The sequence below is a fragment of the Cephus cinctus genome, unplaced genomic scaffold (assembly GCF_000341935.2).
Source record: "Cephus cinctus unplaced genomic scaffold, Ccin1 Ccin1_scaffold0160, whole genome shotgun sequence".
NCBI lineage: Eukaryota > Metazoa > Arthropoda > Insecta > Hymenoptera > Cephidae > Cephus > Cephus cinctus.
This window is the reverse complement of record NW_014332886.1, coordinates 1,351,710-1,370,551: the sequence shown is the minus strand read 5'-3', so window position 1 is coordinate 1,370,551 and position 18,842 is coordinate 1,351,710. Positions and strand designations below refer to the sequence as shown.

General features: G+C 39.1%; 3 protein-coding genes across 7 annotated transcripts; 1 reads left to right on the top strand and 2 right to left on the bottom strand.

The window, feature by feature from the left end:
* Positions 1-3,236: 3,236 nt before the first annotated feature.
* On the bottom strand, positions 3,237-4,908 carry LOC112493790. Its single transcript, XM_025080954.1, has 4 exons — positions 4,609-4,908; positions 4,285-4,472; positions 3,376-3,495; positions 3,237-3,266 (listed from the first exon to the last, which is right to left on the bottom strand). The coding sequence occupies exons 1-4, from the start codon at positions 4,799-4,801 to the stop codon at positions 3,237-3,239; spliced, it is 531 nt and encodes a 176-aa protein (XP_024936722.1). The 5' UTR covers positions 4,802-4,908.
* A 5,337-nt stretch (positions 4,909-10,245) lies between these two features.
* On the bottom strand, positions 10,246-14,978 carry LOC107263752 (keratin-associated protein 5-4). 5 transcript variants are annotated; one of them, XM_015731294.2, is made up of 7 exons: positions 13,405-14,978; positions 13,143-13,318; positions 12,596-13,049; positions 12,090-12,473; positions 10,680-10,839; positions 10,509-10,617; positions 10,252-10,444 (listed from the first exon to the last, which is right to left on the bottom strand). In XM_015731294.2, the coding sequence occupies exons 2-7, from the start codon at positions 13,237-13,239 to the stop codon at positions 10,368-10,370; spliced, it is 1,281 nt and encodes a 426-aa protein (XP_015586780.1). In that variant the 5' UTR covers positions 13,240-13,318; positions 13,405-14,978; the 3' UTR covers positions 10,252-10,367. The 5 variants fall into 5 exon arrangements, with proteins under 5 accessions (XP_024936655.1, XP_015586780.1, XP_024936653.1 ...); XM_025080885.1 differs by having other exon boundaries at positions 13,143-13,255; XM_025080886.1 differs by lacking the exons at positions 10,252-10,444; positions 10,509-10,617; positions 10,680-10,839 and adding an exon at positions 11,508-11,877.
* A 283-nt stretch (positions 14,979-15,261) lies between these two features.
* LOC107263753 (transmembrane protein 115) lies at positions 15,262-18,803 on the top strand. The gene is made up of 4 exons (XM_015731296.2): positions 15,262-15,712; positions 15,819-16,074; positions 16,142-16,318; positions 16,538-18,803. The coding sequence occupies exons 1-4, from the start codon at positions 15,262-15,264 to the stop codon at positions 16,740-16,742; spliced, it is 1,089 nt and encodes a 362-aa protein (XP_015586782.1). The 3' UTR covers positions 16,743-18,803.
* The last annotated feature ends 39 nt before the right edge of the window (positions 18,804-18,842 follow it).

The window sequence follows — 18,842 nt, the reverse complement described above, 5'->3', positions numbered from 1 at the left end:
AGGTTATGTATTCTGTAGGCAATGGCATATATATACGATAAAATTTACATCATGTATAGCGGTACTTGCCGAAGACGTATACGAAGGGGGTACTAAGCGGCGAATCTTATTTTTTCGCATTCGTTGCACACTTGGGGAATTATATTATTTATCCTGAAACCGGCTTTCGTTTGACTCGCACTTTATTTATAAGCCTCCTTGCCAAGCCAACGCTTCGACAGCCGGTAATTGCTGCTCGTACCGACGCCAGCCAAAAGTTACAATGCTCGAATTATTCAGCGTTTTATTGTGGAACGACAGTAAAAACTTTCCACGACATTAGACATCTTGTCTCTATATTAACAGCGTCCTACCTGCGAGCGGGGCAGGTTATGCAAATTCCATTCTGGGGATATCCTTCCTTGGCATTCGCGACTGTATGGGTCTATGCGAAAACGACGCCCGGCGTCTGTGTCGTCGAGAGGTGGCGACGCGTTTTAATTACGATATTATGCGTAGGCTATTTATCCTCGAGCGAATGTTTATTTGCCGGCCCGGGAGAGAAACCGGAGCGACCCTTAATTGTTCAATCGAGCGAATCGGATAGAAATATTATTCTAATACAAAGGGGCTGCTTTCTACGGGGTATAATTAATGTAAAAACGTACTATAATTGCTGGTTAATACTATTCTACATCTGCTCTTTATTACTCTCGAAGGGGTCGCATTTAAACCAACCTGTAGTTCTGGATCCTCCAGGTACGAGACTGAGGCATAGGTAGACAGTACCCAAACGGGATGCTGCGAATAAAATATATGACAAGAATAACATGACAGTCAAATTCATCCAAGAAGCTACAGATGACATAAAATTTATTTAGGCAGAACATTTTTTTTTTTTTTTTTTTTTTTTTTTTTTTTTTTTTTTTTTTTTTTTTTTTTTTTTTTTTTTCGAAATACCACTTTTCACTTATAATCCAAAAATATACTTATCCACCAACAAAAATGGTTTAGTCCACGAATAAAGTATATATAAACAGAAATGCTTTATGTCAACTTGGTAGGTAGGAAATATAGACTGTCGGATGTTCTATAAGAATCCGTAAATGTAACCACGTCTGAGGTGTAGGCGATCTACTATAACCTAGGCTCTATATAGTATATATAAGTATATAGACATAGCTAAAGACCAGAGGTATGCTGTGTTGTGCAAGTTGGTTCGTTCCATTTGAGTCAGGGTATCGAGGTGTCAATAGCAGCTGCTATGCTACACACAAGACCCCTGCCTACTGCACCCTCTTGTTGTATTCACTTCACTTCTTCACCCTTATCTACAGCTAGGACGTGGGTTCGAGGCTATATTCATATATACCTATGGGGATATGAGCGAGATCGTGCGAAATGCGTTTTCAGACGTGAAACAATTTTTCAATCCTAATAAAAGGCAAGTGTACGCAACATAACAGTATCGTATCCAGACTATGGATTCTTAGTTGTGATTGATCCAAAGTAATTCGGAATGGATTAATGCCTGAGATTTGTATTTACTAAGCAACTCGCCGACGATAAAATACTCGTGCTCCGTTGCAAGCTTGGTGAAACACCCTGCTGTTTTTAAGCGTTGGTGACTAATTGGTGATGTCGTGGCCAGGCGTTGAGACCCACCCTCTACCACTTTCCCAACCCTCCCGCACTCTCTCGTGGCTCCCTTTATTCCTCTTGTCCTCGCTCTCCCTCTTTCGCCAGCTATTCCTCTCCTCCTCGTCATAGCTGCAACCCTCTTTCTCGTACCCTCCTTTATCACCGAGTTCTCGCTTCTCTCGGCACTGTTATTATTACTATATACACTCATACGTCCCAACCAGGTTGGCACGCGCGCCACAGAGATTGCTCCCTGTAGAGGCTGCTACTGGTTGCCGAGACCGGGAGCCAACACTCCCTTCGTTAAAGGCGTTGGTTAACACTTGGCTATAATAATGTAATATACGGTACAGTCTCGACGGGCACGAGAACGCGCCCCGAGGATTAGTGGAGCAGGTGACGAACCGGAAATAAGTGTAGCTTGATGTTGTCGCTTAACGTTACCAGCTTCATCGCCGGATGTATCGTAGCTTGTATTGAGATAGCTGTTTATTAAATATTTGTAAATATTTTTAAGCAAAAATAATTTATATCGAAAATATGTATTTTTCGAAAATTTTGAATAATCAGTCCGAGGTTCAAGAATGATTTTTTGCAAATGATATACTGTATCTGACATCTTTTAGAAATTCATGGACCCGTTGCATAATTCCTATTTTCGGTGCGATTATATATTAGTATAAAAAATATCTGGTCAATTGATATGACATTACTCAAAGTACCATTACGTTGGAAAGGGCTACCACTGTACGCCGCTGACACGGGCCACGTCTATAGGTAACCTAATAATGGGCGGGAGTGTAGGTCCCCGTCAATGAAAACGCGTGCATTCAGTCTACCAGGTTTTACCCTATTTCGGTAATAAAAGAAAAAATCCAAAAAAACTCGTAATATGTAAAAAAAAAACTATTCGCATATAACGCTTCGTCACGAACTCCTGGCTTTTTCCACGTTTTTGGAAACGGCCGAATTATACCGCCCACTTGGTACTTTTTTTTTTCTCTCATCTCGGCAAACTTTTTGATACTTTTCAATGGAATATCGCACGGCTATTAACGTCTACGATTCTTTGTTCGGCGAACCTCGTGTCATCAGTCATTTCTTTATTCTTACGACAATAATAGAATAACATAATAGGGCAATAGGCTTGCTGCCGATCTCTGACACGAAATCGAGAATTTTATTATGATATATTACCTGTCATTACAGATGTAACACTTGGAACCCTAATTTCATATTAGGCACGATGTGCGTTGCATCTTGCGACATTTTTCATTGCATTTCCCAGAACACCTATAAGTATAATAATAAAGTCTGATAAATAAAATTTAAAAAATTCGCATATAGATATATGCCTGGGAGTCGTGAAATTAATGTTGGGATAAAGTTTTAAAAAATCGGTAGAAAATTTTTCAAAAATTTTTTCACTCCTGTAACATTGTATATGAGTAAAAAATGAAAGTCGAAACACACAACGATATTAGCATTCGTATTCCAAAGTACGATTTCGTCGATGGGACCATCGACTAATTCATGGGTCTCATAAAAGCCAACGGGCACGTTAAATATAATCCCCGTAGCGTCTAACCGCGTTTTAGCTGTAGGCGTCGGGGTTACTAAAAGGCACACTCCGTTGTTTGACCAAGCTGAGCAAATATAAACGAACATCGTGTATCCGTATAACAGAGTATAGAATTCGTATCGGGTCCAGGGTTGCTGTTGGCAAACATTTTAACAGGATTAGTGAACACTTACGGGGGCTAATCTATCCAAATAGACCAAATAGACGTATGGGAAACCGCAAACTTTAAGTAGTCTGTCATAGAGTTGTTCCTTCGATGATTTAGAAACTGGAAACCCTACGACGCTGTGTTGCTCATGTTGAAATGTGGCTTTTATGAAAAATTTACAGATTCCTATGACTTCACTCGTCACCCATATAAGAAGGAAGTTACAATATTACTTTATGTACCATTTTCTTTTTTTCTCGAAAATTTTTCACAAGGCAGAAATTTTCATTGCTAAAAATCAGTCTCCCGTTACCACGTGTAAATATTTCACATACGAAATATCAGACTGGCCCTTCTCGTGTTTGACTTCTTTTTTCATCTGCCGTTCGCTTACACCCAGCATTCATTATGCATTCAAAATATTATCTTTACATATGGCTACTGCGTACGCGTATAGCAAGGGGTTGGCTCTGGTGGATATTTACTTAGAGTTGCAATGCAAGTCGAGACGACAAAAAGCTGTGTTACAATTAAACAACAATCGGAGCGTAGCACGTGTGAAATAAAAAAAATGTTACCACACAATTAATTCTTTTGTCCTTTCATTTATTTCTGTGCTACCTAAAATTTAAAAAAACGACTCTTGGTAAATAATACCAGGAAAGTTTTGAATCCGCCTAACCTAACCTATAGGGTTAAAAAAGGCTATAACTCTCCATGAATATAATATCCACTAATGGTGTATTACACTGGCAACTCTCTCGACGGTTCCCTCGAAAATCCGTGCGTGCCCGCTGCACTCGCAGAAGCTATTAATCACGAGCATAAGCAGGCGACTAATTGTTGGCTTTGGGAAAAAGAGATGTGGGGTCGTAGGGTGAGGACTGAGAGAGTCATGTCCCATTATTGCAAGTACGCACCCCCTTAAACTTACCCTTAGCGATGTGACGCAATCGGAATCACGCTGTGAAATTGTCGATGTAGCGATCGCCCGAAGGGATGTGACTTGTCGATTTTTAAGATCGTTTGTTATGTCCCGTCGATCGTCAACGATCACGTATAACGGGATTGAGTTCATCGACATGGGAAAACCGGAAGGAATTTTCATCATGGAGAATGCCTCTGAAAAACAAAATTTTTTTTATCTCATTGTCATCAGGCACTCACCTATAATTTTCTATACACTTGAAAAGTCCAGAGGAATGATCGACCTGTAAAAATTGCATAGAACGTGTCAATCTCTTAATTTTATGCCTACCCGAAGATGCGAGTAGCTTGAAAGAGCCTTGTACGTAATATCTTGAGGAATTCCCATAAAATTGGCCAATTATCCCGTCACAGTAAGCGACAATGGAAGAGGGGTATCGTCGACGCGAGGACAATAAGAGCTTCTGCTGTAAAATGGTATAAAGGCGTTCGCGTAAAGCAGTTAGCATCGGACGCTTCTCCATGATCCATCATCGCACGGTTAGTTCGTTTCATCATGGGAGACACGAGAGGCCGTACCAATGATCTGTCATCCGGTTTCCGTGGTGCGTTGCGTCACGTCCGGTTTTTCACGGAATTAAATCGTGCGGAGGTGCGATCCTTGCCTGCCAAAAATTTCACATCTCAGTACGGATCGTTAGCAGTGAAAGGCGCGAAGGGCTTTGAATTGAGAATACGTCGAAATGGTACTTTAATGGCGGCATTCTCTTCGTCACCGTATGCAAAACAATATGGTAGGTAACAACGTGCGCAAGCCGTGCTCCCGTTATATGCTAGATCTATTTATCATTAAATCAACCGGAAATCCCGGAGTTTTCTTGCGAAAGGGAACAACGTACCGTGGATGCTAATGATCCCAATTCGTTCTACGCTGGTTGCTTTGCTTAGCGGTAGGACCAATTTTTCAGAATCCGTTGTGAGTATCTTGGCGAATTGCAGCTGGTTGGGTATGCGCCCAAGGACTTTTAAGTCGTAGGAAAAAATTGGTCGAAATGTAAAATGCCGTTTGACCATTGAATCCATAGCTCGGTGAAGAAATCTTGTATGGGTTGCACAAAGCGAAAATGTCGTTTGAAAATTCGTTCATGGAGATGAGACAGTAGTGCAATGTCAAATGTTAAAAATAGATACCGTGCCGTGACCTCTACCCTCGTATGCTCAATGAACGTTACGCTCGCAGCACCGGTTTCGTCCTTCCTCGATTCGGATAATGGGGCATTACTCCCACCCCGCGTCTGTCCCCTGGCAGTGAAGTTCGCGCTTAATATTATTAAATTAGAGGACAATGGCGAGCCGTGGCACGCGGCGTTTAAGCGATTTTAATAACATTTCACGGGGCTTTTTTTAATAATATGATAATAAAGCGAAATGAAAGAAAATGCTCAAGGGATTATCGTTCGGTCACGCGCCGCCGTTTGACTCCCTGCCACTGACTTCGCCCCATTCTAGACGTTACCGAAACCCCCGCAAGATGGCGCAAGTTCTCCTTCAGTTTCCTTTTAATATTCGATCAAATAAGTTCGAATCCATCGGACCGCGCTTAATTTCAACTCGACGCAATGCACTTTCGATTTATGTGCTGACTTGTGAACGAAGCTTTAGTGAAGTCTAAGATTTCTTTGTTATCGCTCTTTTTAATTATATCCAGTCTTTGCTGTAGAGTACAATTTTTTATGGAAGATAGAAAAATCCCTTGCTTTTATTAAATATCAGATTCACTCAGCCATTTCATATTTTTTTAATGATTCCCGCCAAATTCTGTTTCCATATCTTTTCCCATTGATGGTCTCGCAAGCCTTCGTATATAAAAGGAGTAACGCAGAACACGGTAACTATTATGGGTTAGAGAATGGGCATATTTCACGCTCGGTAAAGCACGTTCCATGGTGAGCCCACCCTAACGTCACAATAGACAGGGGTTGCTCTGGGTGTCAACTAGTTTTGTTCGTTCGGGTGGTCTTGAAGCTTCTCTATTTTTTTCGAGTAGGGTTTATTTGACTGTAAAGAGTTGCCTCCGGGTGGGATCCAAGGATCATATAGTATTTGCTTTAAATCCTGGGAAGCCTCTTCGAGTCCTAAGAGAAGAACAGATACATATGTGTATAGTGAACGGCGAATGGATTGGTGAAAAAAAAAAAAAAAAAAAAAAAAAAAAAAAAAAAAAAAAAAAAAAAAAAAAAAAAAAAAAAAAAAAAAAAATAGTAAAATCAGTCATTCTTATTTCATTGTTGAAGTTCCACGAATACGTTTCTTTTACGATTGGTTAAGTTTTAACAAAAATCTGAGCACGTGGACCAGAGAGAAAATAAAATAAAATGGCCGACAGAAGGAGGGATCATTGTCATCAATGTCCCTCGTGTACCCAGCGAGGTGCCACTCGAATAAGAGAAGATAGCTAAATGTATTAATCTCATGTCGGGGTGAATGTATTTTTCAAAATTTCAACCCGTCGTTCTATAATGCTCCAATAGTTAATGCAGAACCATTAGTCAAACGTCGAGTTTCGTGCACACGAAAGAGAAATTTCGATTTTAAATCGCTACATTTATCATGCAAGCAGGCGCATATGACACCATTCTGATTTTATTTTATTTCTCTCGCAACCCTTTTTCACAACGGTGCGACGTACCGGCTCGTACCACGGAGTACGACTGCCTATACAGCCTATGGAAAAATTTCGTAGTACTCGACAATTTCAATTTGTACCTGTATAAACGTAGTTACGTATCGCGCACATGGCGCGTATCAACGTTTTCCGTGGAGCATTCCGATAGCTCGAAATACAATTTTCCACCAATTTTGTAAATCAGCACACAACCCCCTGTTACAGGTATCCGGTAGGTGATGCACAATGAAAACTAAATAATAGTCACATGTATCAGTATAGATACAGAAGAGAACGATACCTAAAGACCCCACGTACCCACATATATTATCGAGAGCCGCGCCTATACCTAATCTAAAACCCATACCTGTCCAATGAACTACGTTACCATTCATCTATCCTCGTAAACACGCTATCAGAAAATAATAAAAACGCCAAGAGAAATAGGCTCGGTTTGGTGCCTATGCGACCAAGCCGCTCGTAAATTTCGGTCTTCGCTTTAGCCGGCTATTTATTTCTCCTTTGACTTATCGACCGTATTACCTGATTTTCGGAAGCTGTACCTACTCACGGCTGTTTCTCGATCGGTACCTACCTATTTCCCGTCAAGCCTATACATATAACGTATACCTAATATACAATAGGTAAACCTCCGATCAAGCGATCGAACCTACGTGCCTTAAGCAAACGAGCGCTTTGATCGCACTTTCTCTAACAATTACTATATCAGTGCACGAGTTAATTAATATTCCATTAATTAATTACGCCTGTCACTTTAGTATGGTATACGAAACTACAGACTCCTTTATCCTGATACGCGACTCCTCGTCCTGCTGCACCACTTTAATTACTATGATCGATAAAACCAGACGTCCTTGATTTTCATAAAGGATTCTGTTTACCGATATCCTTTTTGATTGTCGGAAACCAGATACTCCCATTCGTCACGACTCCTTTTCCATGTCAAAAGATCATTCTTGCTTGGTTGAACAACCGCAATATATTCTCAGACTTCCTGCAGTCGTCTTGCTCCGTTTAAAGCGGCCACGTACGCGCCTAACGTACGTACACAAAGAGAAAAGTGTTTAACAGCCGGAACTATCCCTTGGGATAGTTCAAGCCCAAGGCCCACCTCTGACTAACCCCAAATCTTACAAGTGGCACAGGGGCTCTGAAGCAGCCGCTGTGTGTACTCTGATTTATTTATCGAATCATAAATTACCCAAGTAACAATGCGACGAAACGCACAACGTATGTATCGCCAGTGCACAGAACGAGGGACTGCCAAAACGTACGCATGTTTGCCTTGCGTGCTCGACCGGAAACACGATTTATGCGATGCAAATTAAATGTGCTCCACATACAGGGTGATCCGTTTGCCCTGTCGAAACGATTGTTTCCCAAAATTTTTTAAACCCTTTTATTTTTCACCCAAGACATGCTGACGTTTTATACGATAAAACTTATGTAATTTCGTTTTGATTTAAGTATGTGTAAATTTGTGAATATGTACATATTATATATACATATAGATATATATATATGCTGAAAAAAAAATTACGTGACGATTTATTGATTAATACGACTTTTCGCGAGGATTTAAAAATACAAGCGTTTGCGGTGTACGTATGTTGTGTCTTTCTATGGGATATGAGAAATTATATATTACACGATTAGCCTCGTCAATCTGCATTAAATACTTACTGATTTGACAAGCCTCATCCGAGCTGGGGACACTGCATAGATTTCCAAGCGTGTGGACCCCTTTTTATCGCACTGTTGAATGGACTGCTGTACGGACAGGGTACTGGGCTTTTCAGTCGATGATTCTTCACGGTGTCGTCTAAATGTCCGTGGATTAGGTATAGGGTGGGACAGACTGATCCGCAGATGCGGCTCGTTAGGCATTGTGAAATAGGAAATTAAAGAAGTAGAGAATCACGCGATACAATTTAAAATACATTACAGTTGAGATATTATTATGAAAAATAATGTATGACTCTCTCTTGCTGTACCTTGAGAATGAACGTATGCAGTTTGGAAAAAATCTGTCACATTCCTGTGATACCTGCGGGATGGTACGAGCTACCTGCTGCTCCAGAAAAATGGCTGATACATAGTGGGCTATTAATATCCTTCCTTTTAATAGTATGTCGATGGGTATTTCTCGTACCTAAACGTGTTGTGACAGTATTCAGGGGTGTTTTGGGGTCTGCCATTTGTCCTGTGAACGCCCCTTTAGTCGTATCGACGGTCCTAACTGAAAATCGTGCCTGGAGCCAAATCAGTACTATTAATACAAAGAAGCTGGAGAGGTTGAAAAGTTTTTCTCATGATTCAGTAATTCTGCTTGGTGAGATCGGATAAGTTCGAAATGGAAAATCAAAGCATAAAATAGTGTTGAACGAGGGATCGTAGGATAGTCTTGGAGAGTAGGGAGACATTGGAATTGAAAAATGGAGCCTTGGGCTGCTGTCGCTCACAGTGACGTCCGAATGACAGCCAATGTAACGCGCAAATCACCAAAGTAATTGGTTTTCATACCGTTTAACCTGGTATCCTAATAAAATAACGTGGAGGTGCGTCGCCGCTGAAAAATATTGTGAGAACGCGAGCGAGCGATGCTGGAAAGTGAGTAAACTGGCAAGACAGTTCATAAAAATTATATCGAGATAGCATGGAAGCAAAAATTCTTCAAGTAGGAACGAGCGATTCTCGTTGAACGTGAAAAGAGCCGAGATTACTCGCTGCCAGGATCGTGAAGCGAAGCCAGCGGCGAGCAGCGCGCAGAAAGAACGAGCGAGTAACTCGCGAAAGAGAGACGAAGAGAGGGACTCCGGAGAGAACAGATTTATATTTGAAATTAGATTAAGCTTCTGCGCTTGAAAGCTATATAAACGCCCCAGCCCTCCGTTGCGCCCGCGCCGGAACGTTCCGCAATCCACCAGGGACAGACTCAATAAACCAACCACTCGTTCGCTCGCTCTTTCTTTCACCATCCCTCTTCCGGTTTACGCTCTGCACGCTCAGCCAGCTTCCTCTTTCCATGTCTGCGATGCTCTCGTTTTTCGCGGATCCTCTCTCCTTTTCTTTGCGAATCTCCAGCGGTTGGTATGGCATGCAGGTAGGGGCACATTTCTATGTACGCATTTCGCGAAAGGGCCATCGATAAAGGCAGATTTTTCACAGGTAAAATGTGAGGAGTCTCTGAATTGTTGGACAGCATGAAAGGATGTGACGTAACCAGAGAGTAATTTCGCATTCCCGTAATGATATTCCTCCTGTGAAACAGAACGGAAATTATACTTTGTGTTTTATTGTATTTCTATATCAGATATAAAAACGTATGTATGTAAAAGAGCGTGAAAATAGTATAGGAATGAAAATTGATATAAAATAATAAGGGTCCTGATTCTTCTTTGAATTCACATGGGAGTTTGCAAGACACCAGCGCCTGCACCGTATCCGTAGCCTTGTGGTCCGAAATTTCTGACGTAGCACTCTAAAAAATATACAATCAATATTTTACTAGGTAATATTGAGCAAAAAAAGGCATCGGTACTAACGTTTACAGTATATCTCGCCACAGTTTTCCTGGTACGTCAGTGACTCCAATGGCTTACGACAGCAGAAACAACTGAAGCAAATGTTGTGGTAAGGAATACCGGAAGCAATCTGAAAAACGAAAAAGTTGACCCACATCCGCTTTCCGAAGCTACTGCTCTGCCCTTGTTTACCTGCATTTCCGCTTGATAGACTTTTCGTCCGCAGCGTTGGCAGTCGAGTCCCCCTCCTAGACATTCGCAACCAGAAGGAAGTCTCGGTTGGCAACAACAGTTATCGTCCTGAGGACTGCAACATCCACCACCCCTGGACGTCCTACCAGGACTCTTCGACCTGGTAACACGGATAAAATCATATTTAAAGCACGGGACACGTCTCGAGGTTGTCTTACCGGCAGCACAAACTACTTCCTCCGCTTGACCCTGACATGCTAGAAGGGGTACCCATGATACGGGGACTTCTGCAGCAGGGTGGCTGCGGTGGACAAGCTCGAGGTGGCAAACAGGGTGAACCATAAGATCGACCAGCTGTAGGTTGACATGGTGGCACAGAACATGATCTCAAAGGCATGCAGAGACGTCCGTTCTTGCCACAACCACCACGACAACCTCCAGCGCAGCATCCTCCTCCACCACAGCCCTGAAGTTCTCCGGTGCAAGGAGGATTGCATCTTGGTGGCTTTATGCAAAGAGGACGACAGCCTAATGGAGGACAGCACCCTTGTCTTCCTCCACAGGGTGGAGAACAACCAGCGGCTGTGCACGATGATGAGCCACCGTGATAACAAGGCTCAGGATCACGAGGTGGACATGTTTCGTATCCTGTCATTCGCCTACTACTCCCAGCAGAGGCGCAGGTACCTTCTGTGTCGCAAAAACTATCTGAGAAGGATTTTCCAATTCTTGTAGAACAACCGCATCCACCGTCGGTGCCACTACTGCAACATCCGCCACTTCCTGTCAAAGGGACTCTGCTGCTACCGCTTCCACAGGATCCACCGCCACATCCTCCTCGTAGTCTGTCATCATTCTCATTGATGTTCTCCGATTGATTCAGCTCGACTACATTATCCGTATATGAAGAGCTTCCTGGATTTATCTGTTCGTTGTCTGGTAAACTGGCTGTGCCATTGATTAGTACATTATCATTCTCCATTCTTGAGCATTGGCCAGACTGCAGAGAATCAGAATAATCGTCGGCAGGGATGTCGTTGCAAAAGGAGACTCTTCTTTTTGGCAGTAGATCATAAGAGGGTGGAAGCGGCGGATACGAGGATTTTCTTCGTGATGGAATAATCTCGAAATCGATTTTACATTTGTGTAATTGAGACTTTCTAGTCTTCGAATGATAGACAGGGATAATCGTTCGGTCCTATTTTCCCTCAAGATTGGAAAGACCTAAGTTACCAATCACTTTAACTAGAAATGATTAATAGATCTAATGCAGGAGTTCCTCCACTTATTCCAATCGATCTAGTCTCACTGTTTGATTGATCATAATCGCTACCATGCTAGTAACTAACTCATTAAATCATATTTCAAAGCCAGTAGGAATAAAAAGATAATATCAATAATATACTCTACCTCAATGGGGACGATGATCTAATGGAATCAGATCCTGAATAACAACCACTAGTCTTATTTCGTTGATGCTGACGTTGCTGGTAACACTGCTGCTTTACTTCACTCCGATGATGATGCGAATTACGTTGATTCTCTCGCTGATGTTTTTTAACTTGTTGCTGATGTAAGTGTTGATGTTGTTGGAGCTGCTGTATCACAGTTCTACAAGGACTCCCTGGTCTCCTCAATACCAAGCACTTATTAGGATTGCTACTGCTACCACTTTTCTTATCAGTAAACTTATTACTGTTATCAGTATTTCGAAACTTCGAAATTGTTCCACAGATAGGTGTACTCGAGGGACGAGCTGAGTATGACCGCGCACAAGGTTGATAGCCAAAAGTACTAAAAAAAATAATGAAAATGTAATCTAAATAATCAATTTACATTGTAAACTCTGATACATTGTACAGGAACCAAATTAGTATTCCAAAGCAACAATAATAATTATATAAAATTCCTAATACCTTTGTGAGGCTGAATGCTGGCGATTGTACCAAGTCGTGACAGCAGCCGGACTTGATGAGGGGTTACAGAGTGTAACAGAACTTATAATTCCCAGATTAGAGCAATCGCTCTCTGAACAACGCTCCGTACCCGATGTCAGATGACAATTGACATCCTCGTCTTCCCCACCACCTCCACGAAGTCGTCCCTCTTCCAATTGAGAATTTTTCGTAATTCCCGAAGGAGTGTCAGGAGCGTTCTCCGTGCAGCAGCAGCAACAATCGGATATTGAATCAGAAATAGAATTCGTTTCTGCAGGAGTTACTCCCGTGTTCTTCAACACGTCTGAACAGTCCGTAGAAGGTGATGAAGGTTTAATACTCTGTGTAAATAACCTGGTGCAACAATTTCGGCAAAACAATTCGCCACAATGCGTTGACACAGTGCAGCTATCCAAGAGTTTTCGACAGTTGCCTGAAATAAGGATAACGTAGTTTGGTATCGCCGCACATTACTCTCACATGTAATTCATAACGTAGGTATAATAGAACTTAGTATTTTACTAACGACAAGAGAAGCAGAAGGTGTGCCAGACTTTTCCAAGGGCTCGTTTCTCTTCGGCGAAGTAAACCTCGCGAAGGCAACGTGGGCAAACCCCGGGCATTTATTACACGTAATGTCTGTTATTATGTTACTCGTGAGCAAAGCAGTAACAGACCTCTTTGTAATGTAATCTTATATTTCTGTAGGTAACGAATTCAGTGGTAAACTCATGCTGTTATGATGAAAGAACAATTTAAATAATAGTATGTCTTCATATCGTATTTACCAATTCTGTAAGAAAGTCTGGTAGAGCTGGATCTCATCCCCTATGATTTCTGTCAACGTGCTTGAAGTTGAATTTTTTTTTCAGGAAGACTGTTGTCTCGATAAATTTTAAAAAACATGCTTCGATCTTGAACTTCCGTTTTTCAGGTTACACAAAACGTCGATATGACGTATGCGAATTTAATAACGACTTACAACACCCGGATCGCTATGACGACATTTCACACAAAGTCAGGGTACTTATATGGATTTAAAATGATTAAATGTAGAAACTGCGAATGGTAAAACAAAGCACGGCGTATTGGTGTAAATAGTTTATAGTAGAATCGTGTTCTGAGATGGCTTGGAGAATTGTTGGGAGTCAATTCAAAATTTTACGTCCACTTGAGTATAGGTGCAAGTAATGGGTTATGAACTTTTCTATGAGTATCTGAGGAAATAGTAGCGATACTAATGAAACTATATATATTATATACATACTTATTGAGATTTAAAGTACTGTGTAATTGTAGGACAATACTTTCATTGTAGCTGATTATGTTGATGCTACGATACACATTTACATTCAGAGTTTTTTACAATCCTATTTACTTCTCTCATTTATCCTTAGCAAGCTGTTAATCACTTTTACTGCTATAGAACTTTTGTCTGCCCATTGCACATTTGATGACTTCAAGTAAATACTTTAGATGGCGAGGGTTAATTGACGACATTGATTAAACGATATTATTGGATTGTATATAATGAAAGGAGCAATTGCATCATTAATATATAGAATAGAGAATAACGGAAAATTGTAGGTGGCCGTGTGGACAGATTAAAGTTTTCCATTAGCCATAAACGGCAGCCATTAATTTAACGGCTGCAAAGCGAAAAGAAAATCTTTAAAAGTAAATTCTGAATAAGAAAAATGAGAAGACTTCTGCGAACAGTACGGAAGAAAAATGAAATAGAAGGGAAAATGAACTGACTGAAAAGTCTGGTGTATAAAGTGAATCTTGCAGTTGAGTTGCCCTTGGGGCTTATCACCTTTAAGTATCTTGCTGAAACAGTTAGATTATATGTATTCTTATTCCTTTCTTTAATTACCTATTAGGACATGTAACATTCTTCATGACGTTCCGTATCGAATATGTGGACATATGTTATTAGTAAAAAAAGTGTATTTTTGTAGAATGCATGCTAATTATTATTATAATGAACACAATTACTTACTCTTCTATATTCAAACCACTAATTTGAGTATTAAATTGTTAGACATTATGCTGATAAGAAACTCTTATCAAAGTGCGGTACAGGATACAAAGTATTACTCTTACCGTCTGTATGTACACAAAGTTCATCATATAACTGCAGTCGGTAACCATTATTGAATTACAGTCAGAAATAATGACGTAACATAGTAAAAAAAATGATATATTGTTGGCGTCGGGAAATAAAATTACATACAATATTTTATCGTTTCAGCGTGATTAAATAAGTTGTACAAGATGAAGCAGACGTTAAGAATTAATAAAAAAATATAAGAATTTTTAAAACTCATATGACTGTATGACATTGTGATTAGTGTTAAGAAACGCTCAAAACTGAAAGGACTTGTACGGAGAATCATTGAAAAAGAGCGTTTCACTCTTCGATATTCTACACATGGTACAGAAATACTAATCATTTCGCAAGAGTTTATGATAACTTGAAAATAGTCAGTGCGCAAGTAGTGATACCGTATGTCAGACGACAATTTTAAGATTCGTGCATACGTGCAGCCGTGCATCTGTGCACACTCAAGACTCTGAATAAACGTCAGGTGACATAAGTTAGCTTTACGATCAGAAGGAGGTTAAGCTGGAAGTTGCTGGAGATGGCAGCGATCAAAGGCCTGGGAAGAAACATTCCTTACTTGCGACAACAATTCGCAGCGTTTCTAGGAACTACTAGCACCAGTGTCAAGTTCATCTGCGTTGTGGTTCTCTTCTCGTATTGCTTATCTTTTTCCGAACAGGCAGTGCAAGCTTTGAGCGTAACACCAGGTTATTTGTTACCTTCGGATTTCTGGATATGGACCGCTTTCACATTTTGCTTCCTGGAGATACATTTTTGGGAAGTATGCGTGGACATCATCACGGTCGGCCTTTGTGGCAAACTAATAGAGCCCCTATGGGGTGCTATGGAAATGATGACTTTCTTTGCTATCGTCAACATTGGGGTTGCTGTACAATCAACTCTGTTCTACTTATTTTTCTACATGTGCACTGGTGATCCAGGTTTCCTTTTCCAAAGGCACATTCATGGGTTAACTGGCTACATTGCAGGTATTATGTTACCAGTTCAGTAGTAGCAATGAAATAACATAATATGAATGTGTAATTGATAGTACTTAGATGTATTGAACATAGCTTTCTTATTTTTTAATTTCAGGAGTCAGTGTGGCTGTGAAACAGATAATGCCAGATCATATTTTAATTAAGACACCGATAGGAAAATTCAAAAATAGAAACATTCCTTTAATGGTATGGTTTGTGAGCTTGTTATTGTGGCTCCTTGGATTGTTAGAAGATACCCATCCAACAATGTTTCTGAGCGGCTTATTAATCTCTTGGGTTTACTTACGATTTTATCAGAGGCATAACAATGGCACTAGAGGAGATATGGCTGATAATTTTACATTTGCAAGGTAAAGGCGTTGCTTTTGATAAATTAAATTTAAATCCTTTCCAAATATCACACAATTCTTTTTTCAGCTTTTTTCCAAATGTTTTACAACCACCGATAGCAGTAGTCAGCAATACTGTACATGGTTTTTTTGTACGAATTGGTGTTTGTAGGAAGGTTGTGCGAAGGTTTGACATGTCCAACGCACCACCAGGACTTGTCATTAATTTACCAGGGATTGACCCACATGACAGTGAAAGGCGCAGGTAAGTTTCTTACTTTTTTAAAAAAAAGGATGTAGGCCATAATTGTACATCGCTACTGCTTGAGGTTCCTATAGCATTAACAGAACAAAACAAAACTCTCCCAGACGGGAGTTAAATATTAATTTCGATAATATATGGACCATGTTCCATTTTTTTCTAATGCGTACCAATATGTTTATATTGGTCGAATAATGGTGTATGTTTTTTTTTCACTTGCAGGCAAATAGCATTGAAAGCTTTAAGCGAGAGATTGAGTAAGGATCATTCAAAGCCATGGCAATCAGATAGGAGTAAGAAACATTCTCCTGTCCCACCTGCTGTTTCTATACCAATTCCTGATTCCGCTAGACCAAAACCTTTGGCATCACCACTTATACCGCAGACTAGTGTTAATATCCACAATCATCCCTCTACTAGCACGTGATTATTTGAAATTAACTTATTTCAATTGGTTTATGTAGCAAAACATTTTTAAGGAGCTTCTAAAGAAAATGTTCCTACAGAGACGAATTTTAGTACGGCAATCTTCGATAAGACGACTGAATTTTAAGATTTTGTGTATTTTTATAAATATATTATACCGTTCTTTAGATATCTTGTGATACCGATACATTCTTAATCCTCAAAAAGGTAATTTTAGATAATCGACCTCATAGGTCTGAATCGTATTAAGAATTCAATATAATCAGGCACATTCTATCATATCTACTTCGTAATATATTAAGTAAAAGGTTTCGTTTCACGGTAAATTCTGCAACCTTCTGTTGTGATAAATATGCATTTAATATTCAAGCTATTGATGTGGGAATATCCCAGGTAATATATGCATTAAAAGATTTTCTAAAATTATTATTAAAAAGCGATTAAGTTCTCTTAGTGTCACGTCTGTACCTGAATCTATAGTGAGTGTATCTATCTTTTGTTTCTACAAATTCTTATATCATTTTCTACAGTATTTGACAAACCAGAAGATTTATAATTTTTATTTATGAAAATATACAAAATTCTTTATCGAGTACGATGCCATACATTTACCGATATAAAATATTATCTTTAGGAGTTTCTTAATCATATCGAAAAATATTAAAATTGGATACGAAATTGATAAACAAATTGTATTCTGATACTATGAGAGAATATTCCGTCTTTCATTACGATCAGAGATAGTGGGTCAGTGTATAGTGCTGTAAATGAAAATGATGTATCACTTTGCCTTCGTGTGATGTTATTAAGGCATAAAAAAGCATGTAAAAGAATTTAATTATTGTCATTAAAATTGAGAAATATTTAAAAAAAAAACATCGGAATTTAATATCGGCCTATTGTGGAATTGGAACGATATGATATTTAAGAAAAATTCATTTAAAAATTATGAGCATTTTCACGATGACTCAAAAAAATACTTTTACTATCACACGCTGGAGCAAATAATATTTGCACATAAATTACAACATTACTCGTACGAAGTACATGGACATATTGAAATAAGATACTTTAATATAAAGAAGACTTTTTTAATGTTCGTAACTCATTCGCATGCTTTTTATGTATACTCATTGAATATTCATGTTCCCATATATTTTTTTAGCCACCATTCTATTTTTATTACATTATTACTTTCACGGCTTGCGGATAGGATTATTTGACTTTGTCTTCCTATAGCTGTAAAGTTTCAAGATAGCAGACGACAGTTTCACTTGTTAGTATTTTGGAGCATATAGAAATTGTATATATATATATGCTTAAAACTCTATTGTCACTACCAAAGTTACTCTATTTCATTATATTTTTACAATTAGCACAGTTATGATCACATTACTGAAATAATTATTATCATTGACAACAAATACGATTAATTAATGAGTGTATACCTTACCCGAAATGAAATATGATATATTTTAAAGAACAAAATAAGCTTTGTAAAAATAATGATCTGTCGAGAAATTATTCAGAGCTGCCATTCATTGTAAGTCGTGTACATTCAGATGATTATAATTGGTTTTCGTAATTGATTGTATTAATCATCGCGTGCGAATGAGTTATAACTAGTAAGTTATAAATATAACTAACTATGATGCAAAAAGCGAAGGGAACAAGATACTAGAAAATGGGATACGACATTTATGTGTGATGGATTTCAAAACTATTTTTATGTGTAGTATGAAGTGGTTCTTAAAATTATTAAAATGTTTAAGCCGAGACATCTTGGCCTGGTACTTAAACAACGCTTTTGTAATTTATGAATTTATTTGTATCAATGGAAAATCCTTAGTCAATTAGTAGGCTGTTAATGGCGTAAGAAATGGAAAAGCGTTGCAAAGTGTAAGGCTAAGATAAAGTGTGTGAATAAGTGGACATTCATTAGATATACACACAGAATTTAATATAGTCGTAATAATTATATTTAAATATTAAATATACTTGATTTTGTACATACATTATATCCAATCAATCTGTATAATATTAAATTTTCTTGATAAAGTTATTTAATCTTTAATTTTTAACGTCACATAAAGTAAGACGA